This window comes from Leptodactylus fuscus, chromosome 3, assembly GCF_031893055.1.
Source record: "Leptodactylus fuscus isolate aLepFus1 chromosome 3, aLepFus1.hap2, whole genome shotgun sequence".
Taxonomy (NCBI): domain Eukaryota; kingdom Metazoa; phylum Chordata; class Amphibia; order Anura; family Leptodactylidae; genus Leptodactylus; species Leptodactylus fuscus.
In genome coordinates this window covers 228,915,064-228,937,959 of record NC_134267.1, presented here as the reverse complement: position 1 = coordinate 228,937,959, position 22,896 = coordinate 228,915,064, and the positions used below count along the sequence as shown (strand labels likewise).

At 45.5% G+C, this 22,896-nt stretch overlaps 1 protein-coding gene across 1 annotated transcript in view; it reads left to right on the top strand.

The window, feature by feature from the left end:
• LOC142198588 (cytochrome P450 2K6-like) overlaps window positions 1–22,664 on the top strand; it is a 28,675-nt gene extending 6,011 nt beyond the window's left edge. Inside the window, exons 4-9 of the mRNA XM_075269617.1 lie at window positions 335–495; window positions 2,170–2,343; window positions 4,821–4,962; window positions 6,328–6,512; window positions 20,139–20,280; window positions 22,477–22,664. Coding sequence (XP_075125718.1) covers window positions 335–495; window positions 2,170–2,343; window positions 4,821–4,962; window positions 6,328–6,512; window positions 20,139–20,280; window positions 22,477–22,664 — 992 coding nt within the window. The remainder of the gene's footprint in view (window positions 1–334; window positions 496–2,169; window positions 2,344–4,820; window positions 4,963–6,327; window positions 6,513–20,138; window positions 20,281–22,476) is intronic.
• Window positions 22,665–22,896: the final 232 nt, after the last annotated feature.

Here is a 22,896-nt window from a genome sequence, read left to right as displayed (position 1 = left end):
ACTTCTCTCGCCATCAAATTCGGGCAAAACCCAGTGGACCCCATTACAGTCTATGTGGTCTACAGGTTTCTGCAGATATCCACTTTTTAATTTTCCGTTTTCAGGTCCCCAAGTGGATATGAAGAACAGAAACCTAAAGCTAGTATGAACCTAGTGTTAGTGTCATTTGCAACTTTTTAAGGCAGTATGAAATTCACTTTGGGCTGAATCAAAAATAATCAAAAAATAACCAAATTTTTTAATGGCTGCTCTTTTCTATGTGTAAACCCTCTGATTCATTCATCAACATTTTACTTTTTTGTAATTTGTTGTAATTTCTTTGCTCTCGCTTTAGGAAAGCCATTTGACAACTCTACGTTCCTACGAGCTGCTGTGGCAAATATTATAGTATCCATTTTACTAAGGGTTCGAATGGACTATGATGATTCTCAATTCCAAAGACTGCTACACCTGGCACATGAGAGCGTTAGACTTTTGGGAGCGCCAATGGTTTTGGTAATATTATTGATTCTATATTCTTATATTTATTCTTATTTACTATAAGGATGATTAGAGATTAGGGTTGAGCTGATCTTGAGATTTCAGGATCGATTTTAAAATCCAATTTCCGAACATTTTCCAGCTGATCCCGATCATGAAATTTTCTCGATCGCTGATCGGCATCCGATCTTTCCTGATCCCGATTGCTCAACCCTATTCATGATATATACATGAATAGGGTTGAGCCGATCTTGAGATAACCTCAAGATCAGGATCGGAATTCTGATCCCGATCGTGAAATTTACTTGATCGCCGATCGGAATCCAATCTTTTTCGATCCGGATCGCTCAACCCTATTAGAGATAATTGGGTTGGCTTTTTGGGTTTAAGATTTTCAATGAATAAAAATGAATCAATGGAGAAGAGAAAGTCAATTATATATTTTATTAAATAGATATGTCTGTTCCCCATTTCTCATGTTGAGTTAATTTTTACATAAAAGTCTATGGAGGGGGAGTATGGGGTTGCTGGAAAAGACACACAAATAATTGCAGCTGCTGAATTTTCCACATTGAGGTTGAAGGGACTCTTTTCACTGTTATCTTTCAATATAAGATGTTATCATTGCACACAATGAGAGAATAAATCAATGAACAGCCTCCTTCTCCCACCTCCCCTCTCCATAGACTATATGAAACTGAATACAGAAACCAATTTTATACAAATAAACAGGTTAGGATAAGGATTCTAGTTCAGGTAATAGGAGAAGGGTTCTAGTTCCAAGTGCCACCACTAGAATGTACAGACCAGAAGTGGTAGTAGCGATAGCAGTGGTGCCTGGGAACTACAACCCTTCTCCTATTCACTTGAATAAGACCAGGGCAGCTAGACGTTCCTGCATTAGCTGATCAGTGCTTGATATTGATCTGATATTGATTACCTATCCTGTGGTCATCAGTATCAATTATCATTAGGTCCTGGACAACTCCTTTAACCAATTTCAAGCTAAGTCAAGTTGGACACATCTGTAGCTTTATACCAGTAAGGATGAGTTCACAGGGGTTTTTTTTGGTCAGGAATTTGAGGCAGAGGCGGCCTCAGTTTCCGGACCAAAATACGAGTAGCCGCGACTGGATGCCGATGCAGTGCACCAGCATCCAGTCGCGCACTCCGCCACGGATTAGGCCCAAATAAATGTGCCTATTCGGGAGGAGGGAATGTCTTCAGGCGGATTTGCGAGGCAAATCCACCCAAAGAATGAGCATGAACAAACGGCTCCCGGAAAAAAGCACTGACCGTCTCCCACTGATTTCAATGGAAGCCAATTTTTTGGTCAGGATTTTGAGGCTGATTCCACCTCAAAATCCTGACCAAAATACCCAGTGTGAACTCAGTTTTTTTCTAATAAGAAACTCAAAATCCCCCTATAGGCAAAGGCATAAATCTTTCTTAAAAAGGATTCAACTCGGTGATCCTTTGATTATCAGAGATTGCTAAAGCCCCCTTTGAAGGTGGTTTATGTCATCAAATATTTATCTAAAAAGAAAAACATTTTTGCTTTCAAAAATTTTATCCAAAGGAACAATGTCTTGTTATGTCATCTCTCAGCAAGAGCGAGTGCGTCTTCTTAGCAATAAGGGAAAGAGAACATTGAGACTCATCTTTATTATTTTTTTATTGTCTTAACAGCTCTTTAACATGTTCCCGTTCATTGAAATGTTTCCCGGTAGTCACAAAACGATTGTGAAAAATGTGGATGAACTTTGTGACTTTATTACAAAAACATTCATAGAACATCTGAAGAACTTGGATGAAAATGATCAAAGAAGTTTCATTGATGCTTTCCTCGTCAGACAAAAAGAGGTGCAGTAAGGTTTTGGGTGCTCTTGGGATCCATATGTGAGATGTACATGGACTGTTCGAGAGTTGGCCAAAACAAAACCATAATCCTTCTGGGGTTTGTTGTACATCTAAGTGAACAGGTCTCTGCTTCAGTGGAATAAACATTGACCAGTAGTGGGGCCCTGTCCTAAAGTAGTTTTTCAGCCCTAATGTAAGTTTCATAGTGATGACTTATCCACAAGAAAGGTCATAGTTAGAGATGAGCGAACACTAAAATGTTCGGGGTTCGAAATCCGATTCGAACAGCCGCACACTGTTCGACTGTTCAAACGGGTTTCGAACCCCATTATAGTCTATGGGGGGAAATGCTCGTTTCAGGGGTAGGCAACATTCGATCAAATTCTACTTACCAAGTCCATGAGTGAGGGTCGGGCTGGATTCTTCTCCCTGTGCAGCGTCCCCGCGTCCTCTTCTGGCCTTGAATTCAGTCTGCTAGGCGTCGGGCCTGGGCAGAGCCAACTGTGCATGCCCGAACTACAAGCGGACATGCGCAGTTGGCTCTGCCCAGGCCTGATGCCTGGCAGAGTGAACTCAGAGCCGGAATAGGACGCGGGGACGCTGCGCAGGGAGAAGACTTCTAAAGGTAGGAGAAGAACCAGTGTTGATTGGCAATGTATAGAATTCTGCCAATCAACACTGGTTCTGCATCGAATCTTAACTTCGAACAGCTAGTAGTACTCGATCGAGTACGAGTATTTTGAATACTGTAATATTCGATCGAATACCTACTCGATCGAGTACTACTCGCTCATCTCTAGTCATAGTATCTGATGTGTGGGAGTCCAACACCTGAGTCTGCAGAAAAAAGCAGCCTCCAGGTGCCAAAAGCTGCTACAATGGATGGAGAGCTCATGTAGTCTGCTCTTATTGAAGTAATAGGCGCTGAGCTGCAGTTCCTCACTATACTGTGGATGGAGCTGCAGATCAGTGACTATTACTTGACTAGGAACAGAGAGCACAGGCTCCCCATCCACTACGGAAGACTTCCAGAAAGCGCTGATCTGTGTGGGGTCTAGGTGTTGGACCTCCACAGATCAGATAGTGATTTTGACTATGTCATCAGTATAAAACTTGCATTAGGATCTGAAAACTCTATAATTAAGTGAAAAATATTGTTTTATTTTGAAACATTTCCTGTTGAGAAGCAGTTAAGAAGTCTCTCCGGCGTCATACTGGGCAACAGTGTTTACATTAATCCTGAATAATAATAATAATAATAATAATATACATTGTATAGCACCAACATATTCCGCAGCACTGTACAATTTGTAGGGTTCAAGTACAGACAGAAAGATACATTACAAAGAAATAGTCACATCACACAATGGGACTGAGGGCCCTGCTCACAGGAGCTTACAATCTATGAGGTAGAGGTAGATGTGTCTTTAGTTTGCTCTTGAATCTATAGAAATTGGGAGTTAATCTGATTGTCCGGGGTAGAGCATTCCAGAGAAGTGGTGCAGCTCGGGAGAAGTCTTGTATATGAGCGTGGGAGGTTCTGGTAATAGAGGATGTAAGTGTTAGGTCATTGAGTGAGCGGAGAGCACGGGTTGGGCGGTAGACGGAGATGAGGGAGGAAATGTATGGAGGTGCGGCATTATGGAGAGCCTTGTGGATGAGGGGGATAACTTTATATTTTATTCTATAATGAATAGGCAGCCAATGTAACGACTGGCACAGACCAGAGGCATCGCTGTAGAGTCTAGCCTGATAGATGAGCCTGGCTGCTGCATTCAGAATAGATTGTAGAGGGGAGAGTTTAGTGAGGGGAAGACCGATTAGTAAGGAGTTACAGTAGTCAAGGCGAGAATGAATCAGAGAGACAATAAGTGTCTTTACTGTATCTCTGGTAAGGAAAGGACGTATTCTGGAGATGTTTTCGAGGTGGAGGTGACATGAACGTGCGACTGATTGCATATGGGGGGTGAAGGAAAGGTCTGCGTCAAATACAATGCTGAGACACCGAGAATACTGCCTAGGAGTTATAATAAGGCCTGAGACTGCAATGGATATATCAGGGACAGATCTATTAGATGGTGGAAACAGCAGTAGTTCAGTCTTTGAGAGATTCAGCTTCAGATAAAGCAAAGGCATGATATTAGAGACAGCAAAGAGACAGTCACTGGTGTTCTGTATTCGTGCAGGGGTGATGTCACAGGTAGATGTGTATAATTGGGTATCATCAGCATAAAGATGGTACTTGAAGGCGAATCTGGTGATGGTTTGTCCAATGAAGAGGCAGCGACAAGGAGTAAACTAGGGTCGAGCAGGGTTGTTTCTGCTACTGTTTGCTTTATGCAAATCCCTTTCTATATTTCTGTAATAATTAGCTGTAGTGTCCATGTAAATCTTTCTCTTGTCTCTTAGTGTTATATGCAGAATATTGTAAGTGGATTTCGGTGCGGGTTACTCACTCAGTCTATTGATTTATTTTCCAGGAAGCGGGAGACCCTCAATCGTATTTCCACAATGGAAATCTGACACGTGTTGTAAGAAACCTGTTCTCAGCGGGAATAGAGACAACAGCCGCTACACTGTCCTGGGGACTTCTTCTAATGGCAAAATATCCAAAAATCCAAGGTACAGATGGAGCAGAGATAAGCTTGTTATTTGACTGTTATTTGACTCAATCGTGATCACTTCACCATGTGTTCCTGTATGTCTGAATCTTTAACCGAAAATAGTAGGTCCGCACTCCTCGGGTTCCATAAAATATAACTTTTAATAAGCCATTAAAAGCTCACACAACATAGAACACTTTGTGAAAAAGTAAGAAAAAGACGCATAGTGCTTAAAATCGCCGACGCGTTTTGAAGCTTTACATCTCCTTAGTCATGGGCTAAGTCATTCAGCTGTGGAGTTGCCTTGTTCAGTCCAGAGGTTAAAGGCCGTGCACCCGGAGGGTAATCTTGGAGCATACTCATATGGTGAGATCGAGACTTTTTTTCTTTCTTTCGCATTTGTTCCTGTATGTGTCTAATGAATTGTAAAATCAATCTTATAATTTTAGGATTTCTTATCTGCTGGAAGTTACAAGCGCAAAACCGGGAGCACCCATACTTGTGTATCCCTATGAAAGCAGTTCCTTCTTTGTGCCATAGTAGTTCTTAGACTCTTTGTATGGCTCTTAAAGAGGACCTTTCATCACCTTACCCTACTCAAACTCTTTTGAATCATTCAATAGGTGCTACTCCCACTGATTCTAATGCGTCTGATTTTTTTTGTGTCTAGTCCCCATCACTTCTGAACAATCAGTGCTGCTAATTTCAGCACCCAATACACTAATTAGTCTCTCTATTGTCAGGTGGGAGATCTCTGTCCATCTGTTTGATCCTAGGACCACCTACCAGACAATAAAAGAACCTACTTAGCATATTGCATGCTGAAACTAACCACAAGTAATGGAACATCACCCATTGAGTGATGTAAAGATTTGGAGCTGGTGGAGGTGGTGAAACGTCTTCTTCAATTAGCTTCTGTATCAAAGTTCATACAAACACCCAAAAATGTGTGTCCATGTGTGACATTTCCTTTACTGTTCTCTAGTTGGTCCTATATTGTCTTAGGTGTGGATCCAAATCACCATCTTCATTAATGTTAGCTTGAAATATTTAAGATGTGTGGCACGAGATGACCAGCTTTTAAAAAAAAAACACGATTTTCCAGTTCTCCATCTCTCCTCGGTGTGTCCAGCACTGCAGTTTGCCATGAGTATTGCTGACATGGGACAATTTTGTATTCATTTGGTTTCATGAAAAATCGGAGTTCTTAACCAAATTCAATCAAAGGAAATTGGGCACAGCTGTACCTACTATTATTATTTAAGCTCATGGGATATGAAGATTGATGAAGGTGGTGACTTGGATCTACGTAATGTCTACAAGAAACACCATGAACCACTTTGGAAACATCTTGATTTTTGTTGAATTGTTCTTATCTTTTTAGAAAAAGTTCAGGAGGAGATTTCGACAGTCATTGGCTCGGCACAGCTCATGTACAGCCATCGGGGACAAATGCCCTTTACAAACGCAGTTATACATGAAATCCAGAGATTTGCTGACATTGTGCCTCTTAACTTGGGCCGTGAAACAACCAAAGATGTGAACTTTAAAGGATATTTTCTTCCAAAAGTAAGTACCATACATGACTAGAGATGAGCGAACACTAAAATGTTCGAGGTTCGAAATTCGATTCGAACAGCCGCTCAATGTTCGTGTGTTCGAACGGGTTTCGAACCCCATTATAGTCTATGGGGAACAGATACTCGTTAAGGGGGAAACCCAAATCCGTGTCTGGAGGGTCACCAAGTCCACTATGACACCCCAGGAAATGATGCCAACACCTCTGGAATGACACTGGGACAGCAGGGGAAGCATGTCTGGGGGCATCTAACACACCAAAGACCCTCTATTACCCCAACATCACAGCCTAACAACTACACACTTTACACACTCAATACCACCTCTCTGACAGTAGGAAAACACCTTGAAACATGTGTATTTGGCACTTGCAGTGAGGAGAGCTTGTCACCAGCAGTGAATTTGGCCCTTGTAGTAAGTTGAGGTTGGCACCAACATTTGTTTTGAAAATCAGGGTGGATTGAGCCTCTAACCAGCAGAGTTTGGGCAAATTCATGGTGGAGGGAGCCTCTAAAAACCCCAGTTTGGACCAATTCATGGTGGAGGGAGACTCTAAAAACCCCAGTTTGGACCAATTCATGGTGGAGGGAGACTCTAAAAACCCCAGTTTGGACCAATTCATGGTGGAGGGAGCCTCTAAAAACCCCAGTTTGGACCAATTCATGGTGGAGGGAGCCTCTAACCAGCCCAGTTTGGACCAATTAATGGTGGAGGGAGCCTCTAAACAGCCAAGTTTTGGGAAATTCATGGTGGAGGGAGCCTCTAACCAGCCCAGTTTGGACCAATTCATGGTGGAGGGAGCCTCTAAACAGCCCAGTTTGGGCAAATTCATGGTGGAGGGAGCCTCTAACCAGCCCAGTTTGGACCAATTAATGGTGGAGGGAGCCTCTAAACAGCCCAGTTTGGACCAATTAATGGTGGAGGGAGCCTCTAACCAGCCCAGTTTGGACCAATTAATGGTGGAGGGAGCCTCTAACCAGCCCAGTTTGGACCAATTAATGGTGGAGGGAGCCTCTAACCAGCCCAGTTTGGACCAATTAATGGTGGAGGGAGCCTCTAAACAGCCAAGTTTTGGGAAATTCATGGTGGAGGGAGCCTCTAACCAGCCCAGTTTGGACCAATTCATGGTGGAGGGAGCCTCTAAACAGCCCAGTTTGGGCAAATTCATGGTGGAGGGAGCCTCTAAAAAACCCAGTTTGGACCAATTCATGGTGGAGGGAGACTCTAAAAACCCCAGTTTGGACCAATTCATGGTGGAGGGAGACTCTAAAAACCCCAGTTTGGACCAATTCATGGTGGAGGGAGCCTCTAAAAACCCCAGTTTGGACCAATTCATGGTGGAGGGAGCCTCTAACCAGCCCAGTTTGGACCAATTAATGGTGGAGGGAGCCTCTAACCAGCCCAGTTTGGACCAATTAATGGTGGAGGGAGCCTCTAACCACCCCAGTTTGGACCAATTCATGGTGGAGGGAGCCTCTAACCAGCCCAGTTTGGACCAATTCATGGTGGAGGGAGCCTCTAAACAGCCAAGTTTTGGGAAATTCATGGTGGAGGGAGCCTCTAACCAGCCCAGTTTGGACCAATTCATGGTGGAGGGAGCCTCTAAACAGCCCAGTTTGGGCAAATTCATGGTGGAGGGAGCCTCTAACCAGCCCAGTTTGGACCAATTAATGGTGGAGGGAGCCTCTAAACAGCCAAGTTTTGGGAAATTCATGGTGGAGGGAGCCTCTAACCAGCCCAGTTTGGACCAATTAATGGTGGAGGGAGCCTCTAACCAGCCCAGTTTGGACCAATTAATGGTGGAGGGAGCCTCTAACCAGCCCAGTTTGGACCAATTAATGGTGGAGGGAGCCTCTAAACAGCCAAGTTTTGGGAAATTCATGGTGGAGGGAGCCTCTAACCAGCCCAGTTTGGACCAATTCATGGTGGAGGGAGCCTCTAAACAGCCCAGTTTGGGCAAATTCATGGTGGAGGGAGCCTCTAAAAAACCCAGTTTGGACCAATTCATGGTGGAGGGAGCCTCTAATTAGCCCAGTTTGGACCAATTAATTGTGGAGGGAGCCTCTAACCAGCCCAGTTTGGACCAATTAATGGTGGAGGGAGCCTCTAACCACCCCAGTTTGGACCAATTCATGGTGGAGGGAGCCTCTAACCACCCCAGTTTGGACCAATTCATGGTGGAGGGAGCCTCTAAACAGCCCAGTTTGGGCAAATTCATGGTGGAGGGAGCCTCTAACCAGCCCAGTTTGGACCAATTAATGGTGGAGGGAGCCTCTAAACAGCCCAGTTTGGGCAAATTCATGGTGGAGGGAGCCTCTAACCAGCCCAGTTTGGACCAATTAATGGTGGAGGGAGCCTCTAAACAGCCAAGTTTTGGGAAATTCATGGTGGAGGGAGCCTCTAACCAGCCCAGTTTGGACCAATTAATGGTGGAGGGAGCCTCTAACCACCCCAGTTTGGGCAAATTCATGGTGGAGGGAGCCTCTAACCAGCCCAGTTTGGACCAATTAATGGTGGAGGGAGCCTCTAAACAGCCCAGTTTGGGCAAATTCATGGTGGAGGGAGCCTCTAAACAGCCAAGTTTTGGGAAATTCATGGTGGAGGGAGCCTCTAACCAGCCCAGTTTGGACCAATTCATGGTGGAGGGAGCCTCTAAACAGCCCAGTTTGGGCAAATTCATGGTGGAGGGAGCCTCTAAAAAACCCAGTTTGGACCAATTCATGGTGGAGGGAGCCTCTAATTAGCCCAGTTTGGACCAATTAATTGTGGAGGGAGCCTCTAACCAGCCCAGTTTGGACCAATTAATGGTGGAGGGAGCCTCTAAAAAACCCAGTTTGGACCAATTCATGGTGGAGGGAGCCTCTAATTAGCCCAGTTTGGACCAATTAATTGTGGAGGGAGCCTCTAACCAGCCCAGTTTGGACCAATTAATGGTGGAGGGAGCCTCTAAAAAACCCAGTTTGGACCAATTCATGGTGGAGGGAGCCTCTAATTAGCCCAGTTTGGACCAATTAATTGTGGAGGGAGCCTCTAACCAGCCCAGTTTGGACCAATTAATGGTGGAGGGAGCCTCTAACCACCCCAGTTTGGACCAATTCATGGTGGAGGGAGCCTCTAACCACCCCAGTTTGGACCAATTCATGGTGGAGGGAGCCTCTAAACAGCCCAGTTTGGGCAAATTCATGGTGGAGGGAGCCTCTAACCAGCAGAGTTGGGGGAAATCAGGGTGGAGGGAGCCTAGTATTAGCAGAATTGTGCAACGCTTATGGTGGATGAGTATGAGGATGCGGAGGAATTGGAGAGGTTGAGTACAGACATGGAGTTTCATGTTGGGGTGCTTTACACAGGTGGGCACAAAAATGACGGCTCTACCCAGTGGTGGTTCATTTTTATCAAAGTGAGCCGGTCGGCACTCTCAGCTGACAGACGGGTGCGCTTGTCAGTGATGATGCCACCGGCTGCACTGAACACCCTCTCAGATAGGACGCTGGCGGCAGGACAGGACAGCACCTCCAAGGCATATAGGGCAAGTTCAAGCCACAGGTCCAACTTCGACACCCAATACGTGTAGGGCGCAGAGGGGTCGGAGAGGACAGGGCTGTGGTCGGAAAGGTATTCCCGCAACATGCGCCTATACTTCTCACGCCTGGTGACACTAGGACCCTCCGTGGCGGCACTTTGGCGAGGGGGTGCCATCAAGGTGTCCCAGACCTTAGACAGTGTGCCCCTCGTTTGTGTGGACCGGTGAGAACTTGGTTGCCTACTGGAGGAACTGCCCTCCCTGCCGCCAACGTCACATGCTGGAAACATCTCCATCATATTCTGCACCAATTGCCTGTGGCAAGCATTGATGCGATTGGCCCTCCCCTCTACCGGAATAAAAGACGAGATGTTGTTTTTATACCGGGGGTCAAGGATAGCAAAGATCCAGTACTGGTTGTCCTCCATGATTTTGACAATACGCTTGTCGGTTGTAAAGCACCCCAACATGAACTCAGCCATGTCTGCCACAGTGTTAGTTGGCATGACTCCTCTGGCCCCACCGGAAAGTTCAATCTCCATTTCCTCCTCATCCTCCATGTCTACCCATCCGCGCTGCAACAATGGGACGATTCGAAGTTGCCCGGAAGCCTCCTGTATCACCATCACATCATCGGACAACTCTTCTTCCTCCTCCTCCTCCTCCTCCTCCTCCATTAAACGCAGTGAAGCGGACAGATGTGTGGACCTACTCTCCAGCTGTGACGGATCGGATGCTATCCCTAACTCCTCTGTGTGATCTGAGTTATCCCTGATGTCAATCAGGGATTCTCTCAGAACACACAAGAGCGGGATTGTAAGGCTCACCATCGCATCCTCAGAGCTCACCCTCCTTGTGGACTCCTCAAAGACCCGTAGGATGTCACAAAGGTCTCTCATCCATGGCCACTCATGGATGTGAAACTGAGGCAGCTGACTTTGTGGCACCCTAGGGTTTTGTAGCTGGTATTCCATCAAAGGTCTCTGCTGCTCAACCACTCTATTCAACATCTGAAACGTTGAGTTCCAGCGTGTGGGGACGTCGCACAAAAGCCGGTGTTGTGGCACATGCAGGCGTTGCTGGAGAGATTTTAAGCTAGCAGCGGCTACTGTCGACTTGCGAAAGTGGGCGCACATGCGCCGCACTTTCACCAGTAGCTCTGGAACATTGGGGTAGCTCTTTAGGAAACGTTGCACCACTAGGTTGAAGACGTGGGCCAGGCATGGAACATGTTGGAGTCCGGCAAGCTCCAGAGCTGCTACCAGGTTCCGGCCGTTATCACAAACGACCATGCCTGGGCCCAGGTGCAGCGGCTCAAACCATATTGCCGTCTCATCGAGGAGGGCATCCCTCACCTCGGAGGCAGTGTGCTGTCTGTCCCCCAAGCTGATCAGCTTCAGCACAGCCTGCTGACGTCTACCAACGCCAGTGCTGCAACGTTTCCAACTCGTAGCTGGGGTCAATCTAACAGCGGAGGAGGAGGCGGTGGCGGAGGAGGAGGCGGTGGCGGAGGAGGAGGCGGTAGAGGAGGAGGAGGAGGAGGGGGGTGTTCTTCTCGTGTCCCTGCCAGGAATGTTAGGCGGGGAGACGAGGTACACCGGGCCAGTTTGGGAAGCAGTCCCAGCCTCAACTACATTCACCCAGTGTGCCGTCAGTGAAATGTAGCGTCCCTGTCCGCATGCACTTGTCCACGCGTCGGTGGTCAAGTGGACCTTTGTGCAAAGCGCGGAACTAAGGGCCCGCCTGATGTTGAGTGACACGTGCTGGTGCAAGGCGGGGACGGCACACCGGGAGAAGTAGTGACGGCTAGGGACGGCATAGCGAGGTGCCGCAGTTGCCATCAGGTCCAGGAAGGCGGGAGTTTCAACAAGCCGGAACGCCAACATCTCCTGGGCCAGCAGTTTAGCGATGTTGGCGTTCAAGGCTTGCGCGTGTGGGTGGTTAGCAGTGTATTTCTGCCGCCGCTCCAATGTCTGAGAGATGGTGGGTTGTTGTAAAGAAACGCCTGATGGTGCCTTTGATGGTGCAGGAGAAGGAGATAAGACAGGACCAGGGGAGGATGAGGTAGAAGTCAACAAAGTGGCGGAGGCAGATGAAGTGGTGTCCTGGCTCGTCCTCTGGAGTGCATCGCCAGCACAGTCAGCAGTGGCAGTGGCAGAGGCAGAGGCAGAGGCAGTGGCAGTGGCGTGAACGGCAGTCGGCCTTTGTCCTGCCGTTGCTGCCTGCCACTGATTCCAGTGCTTGGATTCCAAATGACGGCGCATTGAAGTGGTGGACAGGTTGCTCTTCTCAGAGCCCCTAATCAATTTCGAGAGGCAAATTGTGCAGACAACACTATATCTGTCCTCGGCGCATTCCTTGAAAAAACTCCACACCTTCGAGAAACGTGCCCTCGAGGTGGGAGTTTTTCGGGGCTGGGTACGAACTGGAACATCTTGGGAGATTCCGGGTGTGGCCTGGCTTCGCCTAAGCTGCTGACCTCTGCCTCTGCCTCTAGCTACCCTTTTTGGTGCTGCACCTGCCTCAACATCCACACTACTTTCCCCGCTTGACATCCCCCCTGTCCAGGTCGGGTCAGTGTCCTCATCATCCACCACTTCCTCTTCCAACTCCTGTCTCATCTCCTCCTCCCGCACAATGCGCCGGTCAACTGGATGCCCTGACGGCAACTGCGTCACATCATCGTCGATGAGGGTGGGTTGCTGGTCATCCACCACCAAATCGAACGGAGATGGAGGAGACTCTAGTGTTTGAGCATCTGGATACAGATGCTCCTCTGTTAGGTTCGTGGAATCGTGACGTGGAGAGGCAGGTTGAGGGACAATGAAAGGAGCGGAGAACAGCTCTGGGGAGCAGGGACAGTTTGGGTTATTGTTCTGTAAAGCTTCGGAATTTTGGGAGGAAGGAAGACAAGACTGTTGGGTAATAGGAGGAGAGGAGGCAGAGTCTGACTGGCTGCTGGACAATGTGCTGTAAGCGTTCTCTGACAGCCATTGCAAGACCTGTTCCTGGTTCTCGGGCCTACTAAGGTTTGTACCCTGCAGTTTAGTTAATGTGGCAAGCAACCCTGGCACTGTGGAGTGGCGCAATGCTTGCTGCCCCACAGGAGTAGGCACGGGACGCCCTGTGGCTTCACTGCTACCTTGCTCCCCAGAACCATTCCCCCGACCTCGCCCACGGCCTCGTCCACGTCCCTTTCCGGGAGCCTTGCGCATTTTGAATTCCTAGTTAGAAATTGGCACTGTATACCAGTAGTAAAAATTGTGGGTGCACGTAACCCCAATATATTCTTTGAATTCCCAGTCAGAAACTGGCACTATATGGCAGTAGCAAGAAATGAGGGTATTTGTATTCCCAATATACTCTTTGAATTCCCAGTCAGACAATGGCACTGTATACCAGTAGTAAAAATTGTGGGTGCACGTAACCCCAATATATTCTTTGAATTCCCAGTCAGACACTGGCACTATATGGCAGTAGCAAGAAATGAGGGTATTTGTATTCCCAATATATTCTTTGAATTCCCAGTCAGACAATGGCACTGTATACCAGTAGTAAAAATTGTGGGTGCACGTAACCCCAATATATTCTTTGAATTCCCAGTCAGAAACTGGCACTATATGGCAGTAGCAAGAAATGAGGGTATTTGTATTCCCAATATACTCTTTGAATTCCCAGTCAGACAATGGCACTGTATACCAGTAGTAAAAATTGTGGGTGCACGTAACCCCAATATATTCTTTGAATTCCCAGTCAGAAACTGGCACTATATGGCAGTAGCAAGAAATGAGGGTATTTGTATTCCCAATATACTCTTTGAATTCCCAGTCAGACAATGGCACTGTATACCAGTAGTAAAAATTGTGGGTGCACGTAACCCCAATATATTCTTTGAATTCCCAGTCAGACACTGGCACTATATGGCAGTAGCAAGAAATGAGGGTATTTGTATTCCCAATATACTCTTTGAATTCCCAGTCAGACAATGGCACTGTATACCAGTAGTAAAAATTGTGGGTGCACGTAACCCCAATATATTCTTTGAATTCCCAGTCAGAAACTGGCACTATATGGCAGTAGCAAGAAATGAGGGTATTTGTATTCCCAATATACTCTTTGAATTCCCAGTCAGACAATGGCACTGTATACCAGTAGTAAAAATTGTGGGTGCACGTAACCCCAATATATTCTTTGAATTCCCAGTCAGACACTGGCACTATATGGCAGTAGCAAGAAATGAGGGTATTTGTATTCCCAATATACTCTTTGAATTCCCAGTCAGACAATGGCACTGTATACCAGTAGTAAAAATTGTGGGTGCACGTAACCCCAATATATTCTTTGAATTACCAGTCAGACACTGGCACTATATGGCAGTAGCAAGAAATGAGGGTATTTGTATTCCCAATATATTCTTTGAATTCCCAGTCAGACAATGGCACTGTATACCAGTAGTAAAAATTGTGGGTGCACGTAACCCCAATATATTCTTTGAATTACCAGTCAGAAACTGGCACTATATGGCAGTAGCAAGAAATGAGGGTATTTATAACCCCAATATATTCTTTGAATTCCCAGTCAGACAATGGCACTGTATACCAGTAGTAAAAATTGTGGGTGCACGTAACCCCAATATATTCTTTGAATTCCCAGTCAGAAACTGGCACTATATGGCAGTAGCAAGAAATGAGGGTATTTATAACCCCAATATATTCTTTGAATTCCCAGTCAGACAATGGCACTGTATACCAGTAGTAAAAATTGTGGGTGCACGTAACCCCAATATATTCTTTGAATTCCCAGTCAGAAACTGGCACTATATGGCAGTAGCAAGAAATGAGGGTATTTGTATTCCCAATATACTCTTTGAATTCCCAGTCAGACAATGGCACTGTATACCAGTAGTAAAAATTGTGGGTGCACGTAACCCCAATATATTCTTTGAATTCCCAGTCAGAAACTGGCACTATATGGCAGTAGCAAGAAATGAGGGTATTTGTATTCCCAATATACTCTTTGAATTCCCAGTCAGACAATGGCACTGTATACCAGTAGTAAAAATTGTGGGTGCACGTAACCCCAATATATTCTTTGAATTCCCAGTCAGACACTGGCACTATATGGCAGTAGCAAGAAATGAGGGTATTTGTATTCCCAATATACTCTTTGAATTCCCAGTCAGACAATGGCACTGTATACCAGTAGTAAAAATTGTGGGTGCACGTAACCCCAATATATTCTTTGAATTACCAGTCAGAAACTGGCACTATATGGCAGTAGCAAGAAATGAGGGTATTTATAACCCCAATATATTCTTTGAATTCCCAGTCAGACAATGGCACTGTATACCAGTAGTAAAAATTGTGGGTGCACGTAACCCCAATATATTCTTTGAATTCCCAGTCAGAAACTGGCACTATATGGCAGTAGCAAGAAATGAGGGTATTTGTATTCCCAATATACTCTTTGAATTCCCAGTCAGACAATGGCACTGTATACCAGTAGTAAAAATTGTGGGTGCACGTAACCCCAATATATTCTTTGAATTCCCAGTCAGACACTGGCACTATATGGCAGTAGCAAGAAATGAGGGTATTTGTATTCCCAATATATTCTTTGAATTCCCAGTCAGACAATGGCACTGTATACCAGTAGTAAAAATTGTGGGTGCACGTAACCCCAATATATTCTTTGAATTACCAGTCAGAAACTGGCACTATATGGCAGTAGCAAGAAATGAGGGTATTTGTATTCCCAATATATTCTTTGAATTCCCAGTCAGACAATGGCACTGTATACCAGTAGTAAAAATTGTGGGTGCACGTAACCCCAATATATTCTTTGAATTCCCAGTCAGAAACTGGCACTATATGGCAGTAGCAAGAAATGAGGGTATTTATAACCCCAATATATTCTTTGAATTCCCAGTCAGACAATGGCACTGTATACCAGTAGTAAAAATTGTGGGTGCACGTAACCCCAATATATTCTTTGAATTCCCAGTCAGAAACTGGCACTATATGGCAGTAGCAAGAAATGAGGGTATTTGTATTCCCAATATACTCTTTGAATTCCCAGTCAGACAATGGCACTGTATACCAGTAGTAAAAATTGTGGGTGCACGTAACCCCAATATATTCTTTGAATTCCCAGTCAGACACTGGCACTATATGGCAGTAGCAAGAAATGAGGGTATTTGTATTCCCAATATATTCTTTGAATTCCCAGTCAGACAATGGCACTGTATACCAGTAGTAAAAATTGTGGGTGCACGTAACCCCAATATATTCTTTGAATTACCAGTCAGAAACTGGCACTATATGGCAGTAGCAAGAAATGAGGGTATTTGTATTCCCAATATATTCTTTGAATTCCCAGTCAGACAATGGCACTGTATACCAGTAGTAAAAATTGTGGGTGCACGTAACCCCAATATATTCTTTGAATTACCAGTCAGAAACTGGCACTATATGGCAGTAGCAAGAAATGAGGGTATTTATAACCCCAATATATTCTTTGAATTCCCAGTCAGACAATGGCACTGTATACCAGTAGTAAAAATTGTGGGTGCACGTAACCCCAATATATTCTTTGAATTCCCAGTCAGAAACTGGCACTATATGGCAGTAGCAAGAAATGAGGGTATTTATAACCCCAATATATTCTTTGAATTCCCAGTCAGACAATGGCACTGTATACCAGTAGTAAAAATTGTGGGTGCACGTAACCCCAATATATTCTTTGAATTCCCAGTCAGAAACTGGCACTATATGGCAGTAGCAAGAAATGAGGGTATTTGTATTCCCAATATATTCTTTGAATTCCCAGTCAGACAATGGCACTGTATACCAGTAGTAAAAATTGTGGGTGCACGTAACCCCAATATATTCTTTGAATTACCAGTCAGAAACTGGCACTATATGGCAGTAGCAAGAAATGAGGGTATTTGTATTCCCAATATATTCTTTGAATTCCCAGTCAGACAATGGCACTGTATACCAGTAGTAAAAATTGTGGGTGTATATAGCCCCAATTCTATTGCTAGGGGACTTGCAGGGTATTTCTGGGGTGAAGGTGGGGGGGCACACCGTTGGAACGGGTATCGGGGTATATATCGGGTATACGGGAATACACTGACAGTGTATTCCATTCAGGATCCTGGGAAAGCTGGGTTGCGGCGATTGAGCCCGTCAGTGCCACGTTACACTGACAAGCTTCTCCCTGGAATTTAGCTCTTACAAGAGCTGTTGGTTGTCTTCTCCTTCCTATCCTAGCCTGTCCCTGCCTACCCAGAATCTAAGCCCTAGCTAGCTGGACGGAAACCTCCGTCCTCGGTGAATTGCAAGCTCAGAATGACGCGAAGCTGGGCGTCGCTGTTCTTTTAAATTAGAGGTCACATGTTTTCGGCAGCCAATGGGTTTTGCCTACTTTTTTCAACGTCACCGGTGTCGTAGTTCCTGTCCCACCTACCCAGCGCTGTTATTGGAGCAAAAAAGGCGCCAGGGAAGGTGGGAGGGGAATCGAGTAATGGCGCACTTTACCACGCGGTGTTCGATTCGATTCGAACATGCCGAACAGCCTAATATCCGATCGAACATGAGTTCGATAGAACACTGTTCGCTCATCTCTATACATGACCTGAGCAGGTACAGTTGTGTCCTTCAGGCTAGACCAGATATGTCTATCACAAGTTAAGTAAACTTGCTAACCACAACAAGGTAAAAAATATGCAAATCTATTCTCCAGGATGTAATTAGGAGAACAGTGCACTCTGTACGCCGCCCTCTAGAGGGCAACATCCCTAACATCATGCATGACTCAGTTAAAAAGTCTATTTAATCATGATGCAGATTTAATTGCCAAATTAGTATTTCCATTCCAAAAGGAACAGATTCCCAGCTATGGACAGCGCTGTTTCGGCCTATTGGGCCATCCTCAGCATTACATCCTGGAGAATAGATTTGCATATTTTTTACCCAGAATCCCTAGCGGAGCAGGAATGACTTGTAAGTCTCCGTACTGCCTATGTAGGCACACACTCTCCCTAATGTGTATGATTATCCCCTGACCCTAACCACAACAAGGTCATAAAAGCCCATCCACAACCTGTCCCCGCTACTAGGGTTGAGCCGATCTTGAGATTTCAGGATCGATTTTAAAATCCGATTTCCGATCATTTTCCAGCCAATCCCAATCCTGATCGCGATCGTGAAATTTGCTTGATCGCCGATCGGAATCCGATCTTTTCTGATCCTGATCGCTCAACCCTAGTCAATGCTTCTCTATGGGAAAAGTCACTTTTAGGGTTGAGCCGATCTTGAGATTTTAAAATCCGATTTTTGATCATTTTCCAGCCGATCCCGATCGTGAAATTTGCTCGATTGCCGATCGGGATCCGATCTTTTCCAATCCCGATCGCTCAACCCTACCCACTACATATATCTGACCTCGTCTCCCACTACCACTCCACACATAATTGCAGATCCTCTCAAGACCTCCTTTTTCTCTCTGGTCTTGCCTACTCTTCATACAACCACCTTCTCCAGTGCATCTCCTATAATCTGGAATGTTCTACCACGATATATAAGACTGTCCCCCACAATCACTTTCATGAAGACCCTCAAGACCCACCTTATTAGGAGAGCCTGCAACCATTAATAACAGTGCTTCCACCACATCACTTGTGCTGAGCAAACATCTCAAGAGTGTCACTGAATATGTGTGGTTCATCCATAAGTTTTTGTTTCTCTCCAAACTTTTTCAGTCCAAACTTTGGAAATAAAGTATTTCACAAACCCTTGTAGTAACATATACACTCACCGGCCACTTTATTAGGTACACCATGCTAGTAACGGGTTGGACCCCCTTTTGCCTTCAGAACTGCCTCAATTCTTCGTGGCATAGATTCAACAAGGTGCTGGAAGCATTCCTCAGAGATTTTGGTCCATATTGACATGATGGCATCACACAGTTGCCGCAGATTTGTCGGCTGCACATCCATGATGCGAATCTCCCGTTCCACCACATCCCAAAGATGCTCCTCTATTGGATTGAGATCTGGTGACTGTGGAGGCCATTGGAGTACAGTGAACTCATTGTCATGTTCAAGAAACCAGTCTGAGATGATTCCAGCTTTATGACATGGCGCATTATCCTGCTGAAAGTAGCCATCAGATGTTGGGTACATTGTGGTCATAAAGGGATGGACATGGTCAGCAACAATACTCAGGTAGGCTTTGGCGTTGCAACGATGCTCAATTGGTACCAAGGGGCCCAAAGAGTGCCAAGAAAATATTCCCCACACCATGACACCACCACCACCAGCCTGAACCGTTACCGATACAAGGCAGGATGGATCCATGCTTTCATGTTGTTGACGCCAAATTCTGACCCTACCATCCGAATGTCGCAGCAGAAATCGAGACTCATCAGACCAGGCAACGTTTTTCCAATCTTCAATTGTCCAATTTCGATGAGCTTGTGCAAATTGTAGCCTCAGTTTCCTGTTCTTAGCTGAAAGGAGTGGCACCCGGTGTGGTCTTCTGCTGCTGTAGCCCATCTGCCTCAAAGTTCGACGTACTGTGCGTTCAGAGATGCTCTTCTGGTTACCTTGGTTGTAACGGGTGGCTATTTGAGTCACTGTTGCCTTTCTATCAGCTCGAACCAGTCTGGCCATTCTCCTCTGACCTCTGGCATCAACAACGCATTTCCGCCCACACAACTGCCGCTCACTGGATGTTTTTTCTTTTTCGGACCATTCTCTGTAAACCCTAGAGATGGTTGTGTGTGAAAATCCCAGTAGATCAGCAGTTTCTGAAATACTCAGACCAGCCCTTCTGGCACCAACAACCATGCCACGTTCAAAGGCACTCAAATCACCTTTCTTCCCCATACGGATGCTCGGTTTGAACTGCAGGAGATTGTCTTGACCATGTCTACATGCCTAAATGCACTGAGTTGCCGCCATGTGATTGGCTGATTAGAAATTAAGTGTTAACGAGCAGTTGGACAGGTGTACCTAATAAAGTGGCCGGTGAGTGTAATATAATAAAATAAAACTACAATCTACATTACAAATCATATTTTTGTTTACCCAGGGAACTTATGTCGTTCCATTATTGACCTCGGTATTGAGAGATAAGACTCAATTTGAGAAACCAGAAGAATTTTATCCAAATCATTTTCTTGACGCCAAGGGAAATTTCAGAAAGAATGAAGCCTTCATGCCGTTCTCTGCAGGTAGGTATATCAAAAATCTTCACCATGATCAGCAGATGTTTTATACATTGGTACATTAGGTCCATGATGATGGATCCACAAGGCTGTGAGGTCCACGTTTTACAGGTATCTGCAGGAGGAGGGATGTAGATTGTACATTGTATCCTGACTGTAGATGGTTGTATATAGAGCAGGAGGAGCAGAGCAGGTGGTGTGAAGTGTCCTATGTGCAAGCGGCAGGTTATAGAGCCGGAGGAGCGGAACAGATTATACAATGTGCTATCTGCTGGTGGAAAGTTGTAAAACAGGAAGAACTGCATAGAGTGTACCTACTGTTCTATTTGCAAAATATATAGATTATAGACCAAGAAGAGTTGAGCAGGTTATTTATCTGTGGGTGGAAGGTTATAGAGCAGGAAGAACTGAGTAGATTATACATAGTATGCATTGTTGTTAGGATAACAGATGCCAATAGTGAGAACCAGTACTAGATACACTGATCAACATGGTCAACACAGAGCTGAGTGTCCAGTAGCCCCCAGGCTGCACCAACTCCAACCCCTCAGTGGTGTTCACCAGAGCCCCAGATGGTGGGGATGGATCTGGCGGCGCTGCTGGGCAGAGCGGTTCGAGTTGGGAAATGCCAAACGCACAGCGCACCACAAATCATAGTAGAACCATACCCTGAGATCTCTTACTAGCAGATGTTTTGGGTAGCTGTGCAGGTCCAAGGATCCAGAATTCTGAGATGGGTAGTCAGCGGGTGGCAGCAGGGAATCAAGCGTAGTCGTACAATCTGGATCATCAACGAGAGGGCAGCGCAGAACAGTGGAAAATCCAAAGGTAAGGTCAGACAGGCCGAGTCGGTAATAGGAGCCGTAGAGAAGTATAAAATCAATGTTCAGGAAGCAATGATCCAAAGGTAAGCCGGGGTCATAAACAGGAGCAGTCACAATACAAAAATCAGAAGGCAAAAGGCAAGGTAAGAGGTCAAGGCAAGGGGGTCAGAAACACAAACAATCAGATATAGTCGAATACTTACTATCAGGAACCAGAGGAAAAACTGAATAGCCAACATCCTATCCTTAGATAGGCTCTGGCCTCCGTTAGGCCAAAAACCAAAAGTCCTCTGTCCTGCTCAGGAGGAGACCGGCAACCTCCACACAATGCTGTGAAGGTTTTGGCTTGTATCCCGAGACCCGGAAGCACAGGACTTGGGAGTGCAGGAAGGAGAGGGCCAGCAACCTCCGCAGTGTTGTGGAGGCTCCGGCCTTCTCCTAACAATTGTACATAGTGTCCTATTTGCAGGTGGCAGCTTATAGAGCAGGTGGATCAGAGCAGATAATACCTAATATCTTATCTGTAGCAGTTGATAGAGCAGGAGGAGTGGGGCATATAACAGGAGAGGTTGCAACCACTTGCAACCAGTTATATCCATGAAGAACATGATGTGGTGACCTACCTGACCACTTTTTCAGCTATCCTTAGACACATCCTCTTCTGGATGTAAATGTATTCAGCGCATGGATAAAAGAGATTTTTTTTCATGGACAGCGTAGGGACTGATCACTTGGGTGAACCAAATGGCGGCCTTCTTGCATATCTAGTCCATAGCTAGGGAACTAGGAGTCTTTGTCTGAGTGATGGTGTAAGTAGAGATGAGCGAACACTGTTCGGATCAGCCGTTCCGAACAGCACGCTCCCATAGAAATGAATGGAAGCAGCTGGCACGTACACTTTGCCGGCGGCCGGTCGCTTAACCCCCCGCGTGCCGGCTACGTCCATTCATTTCTATGGGAGCGTGCTGTTCGGAACGGCTGATCCGAACAGTGTTCGCTCATCTCTAATGTTTGGGGCTTTTACTAAATATTGCTTTCTGATTTGGCAGACCCCTTTGTATGTATATATAATATAGTCTTATGTTTGTGTAATGACAGTCACCTCTATTACAAAAGTGTCTGACCTCTGTATAAGCAATGCCGCCCCTGCTACCTCTTGTGTCACCCCCTCTACCTCATAGATTGTAAGCTCTTGCGAGCAGGGCCCTCAGTCCCATTGTGTGAAATGACTTTATTATTATTATATATAATATGTACACACATCTAATAGGCCATAATATCTGATTATCCTGTATCTTTGTAGGATTTGTAGCTTTGGTTTGTAAGGTTTCACATTATTACTATATATAATTTTTTTGTTATATTTTTTTCGTTTTAGGTCGTAGAGCCTGTGCCGGAGAGACACTTGCCAAAATGGAGCTCTTTATCTTTTTCACAAGCCTTCTGCAGAAATTCACCTTGTCCTTCCCCCCAGGGGTCACTGAGGTGGACATGACACCTGACATTGGAATCACAAATGCACCGAAACCCCATATGATTTGTGCTTTGCCTCGCGGTCATAGTTAAATTACTGTAAATCTTCAGATTGACTTTACCTGGGTCAGGAGGGGTACTATTTCTCTTTAAGAAGAACATCTTTGTAAGCCACCTTTTTCAGGCGTGCAGAGTCGGACAGGTCATGTTTGTTTTACTGGGAATTCTGGGAAAGAATATGCAAATAACTTCCTGTTACCCTAACGCCACCTTAGAAGGTTATTCCCTATAGATCTGGGACCTGCAATGCACCTATGGCCTATAA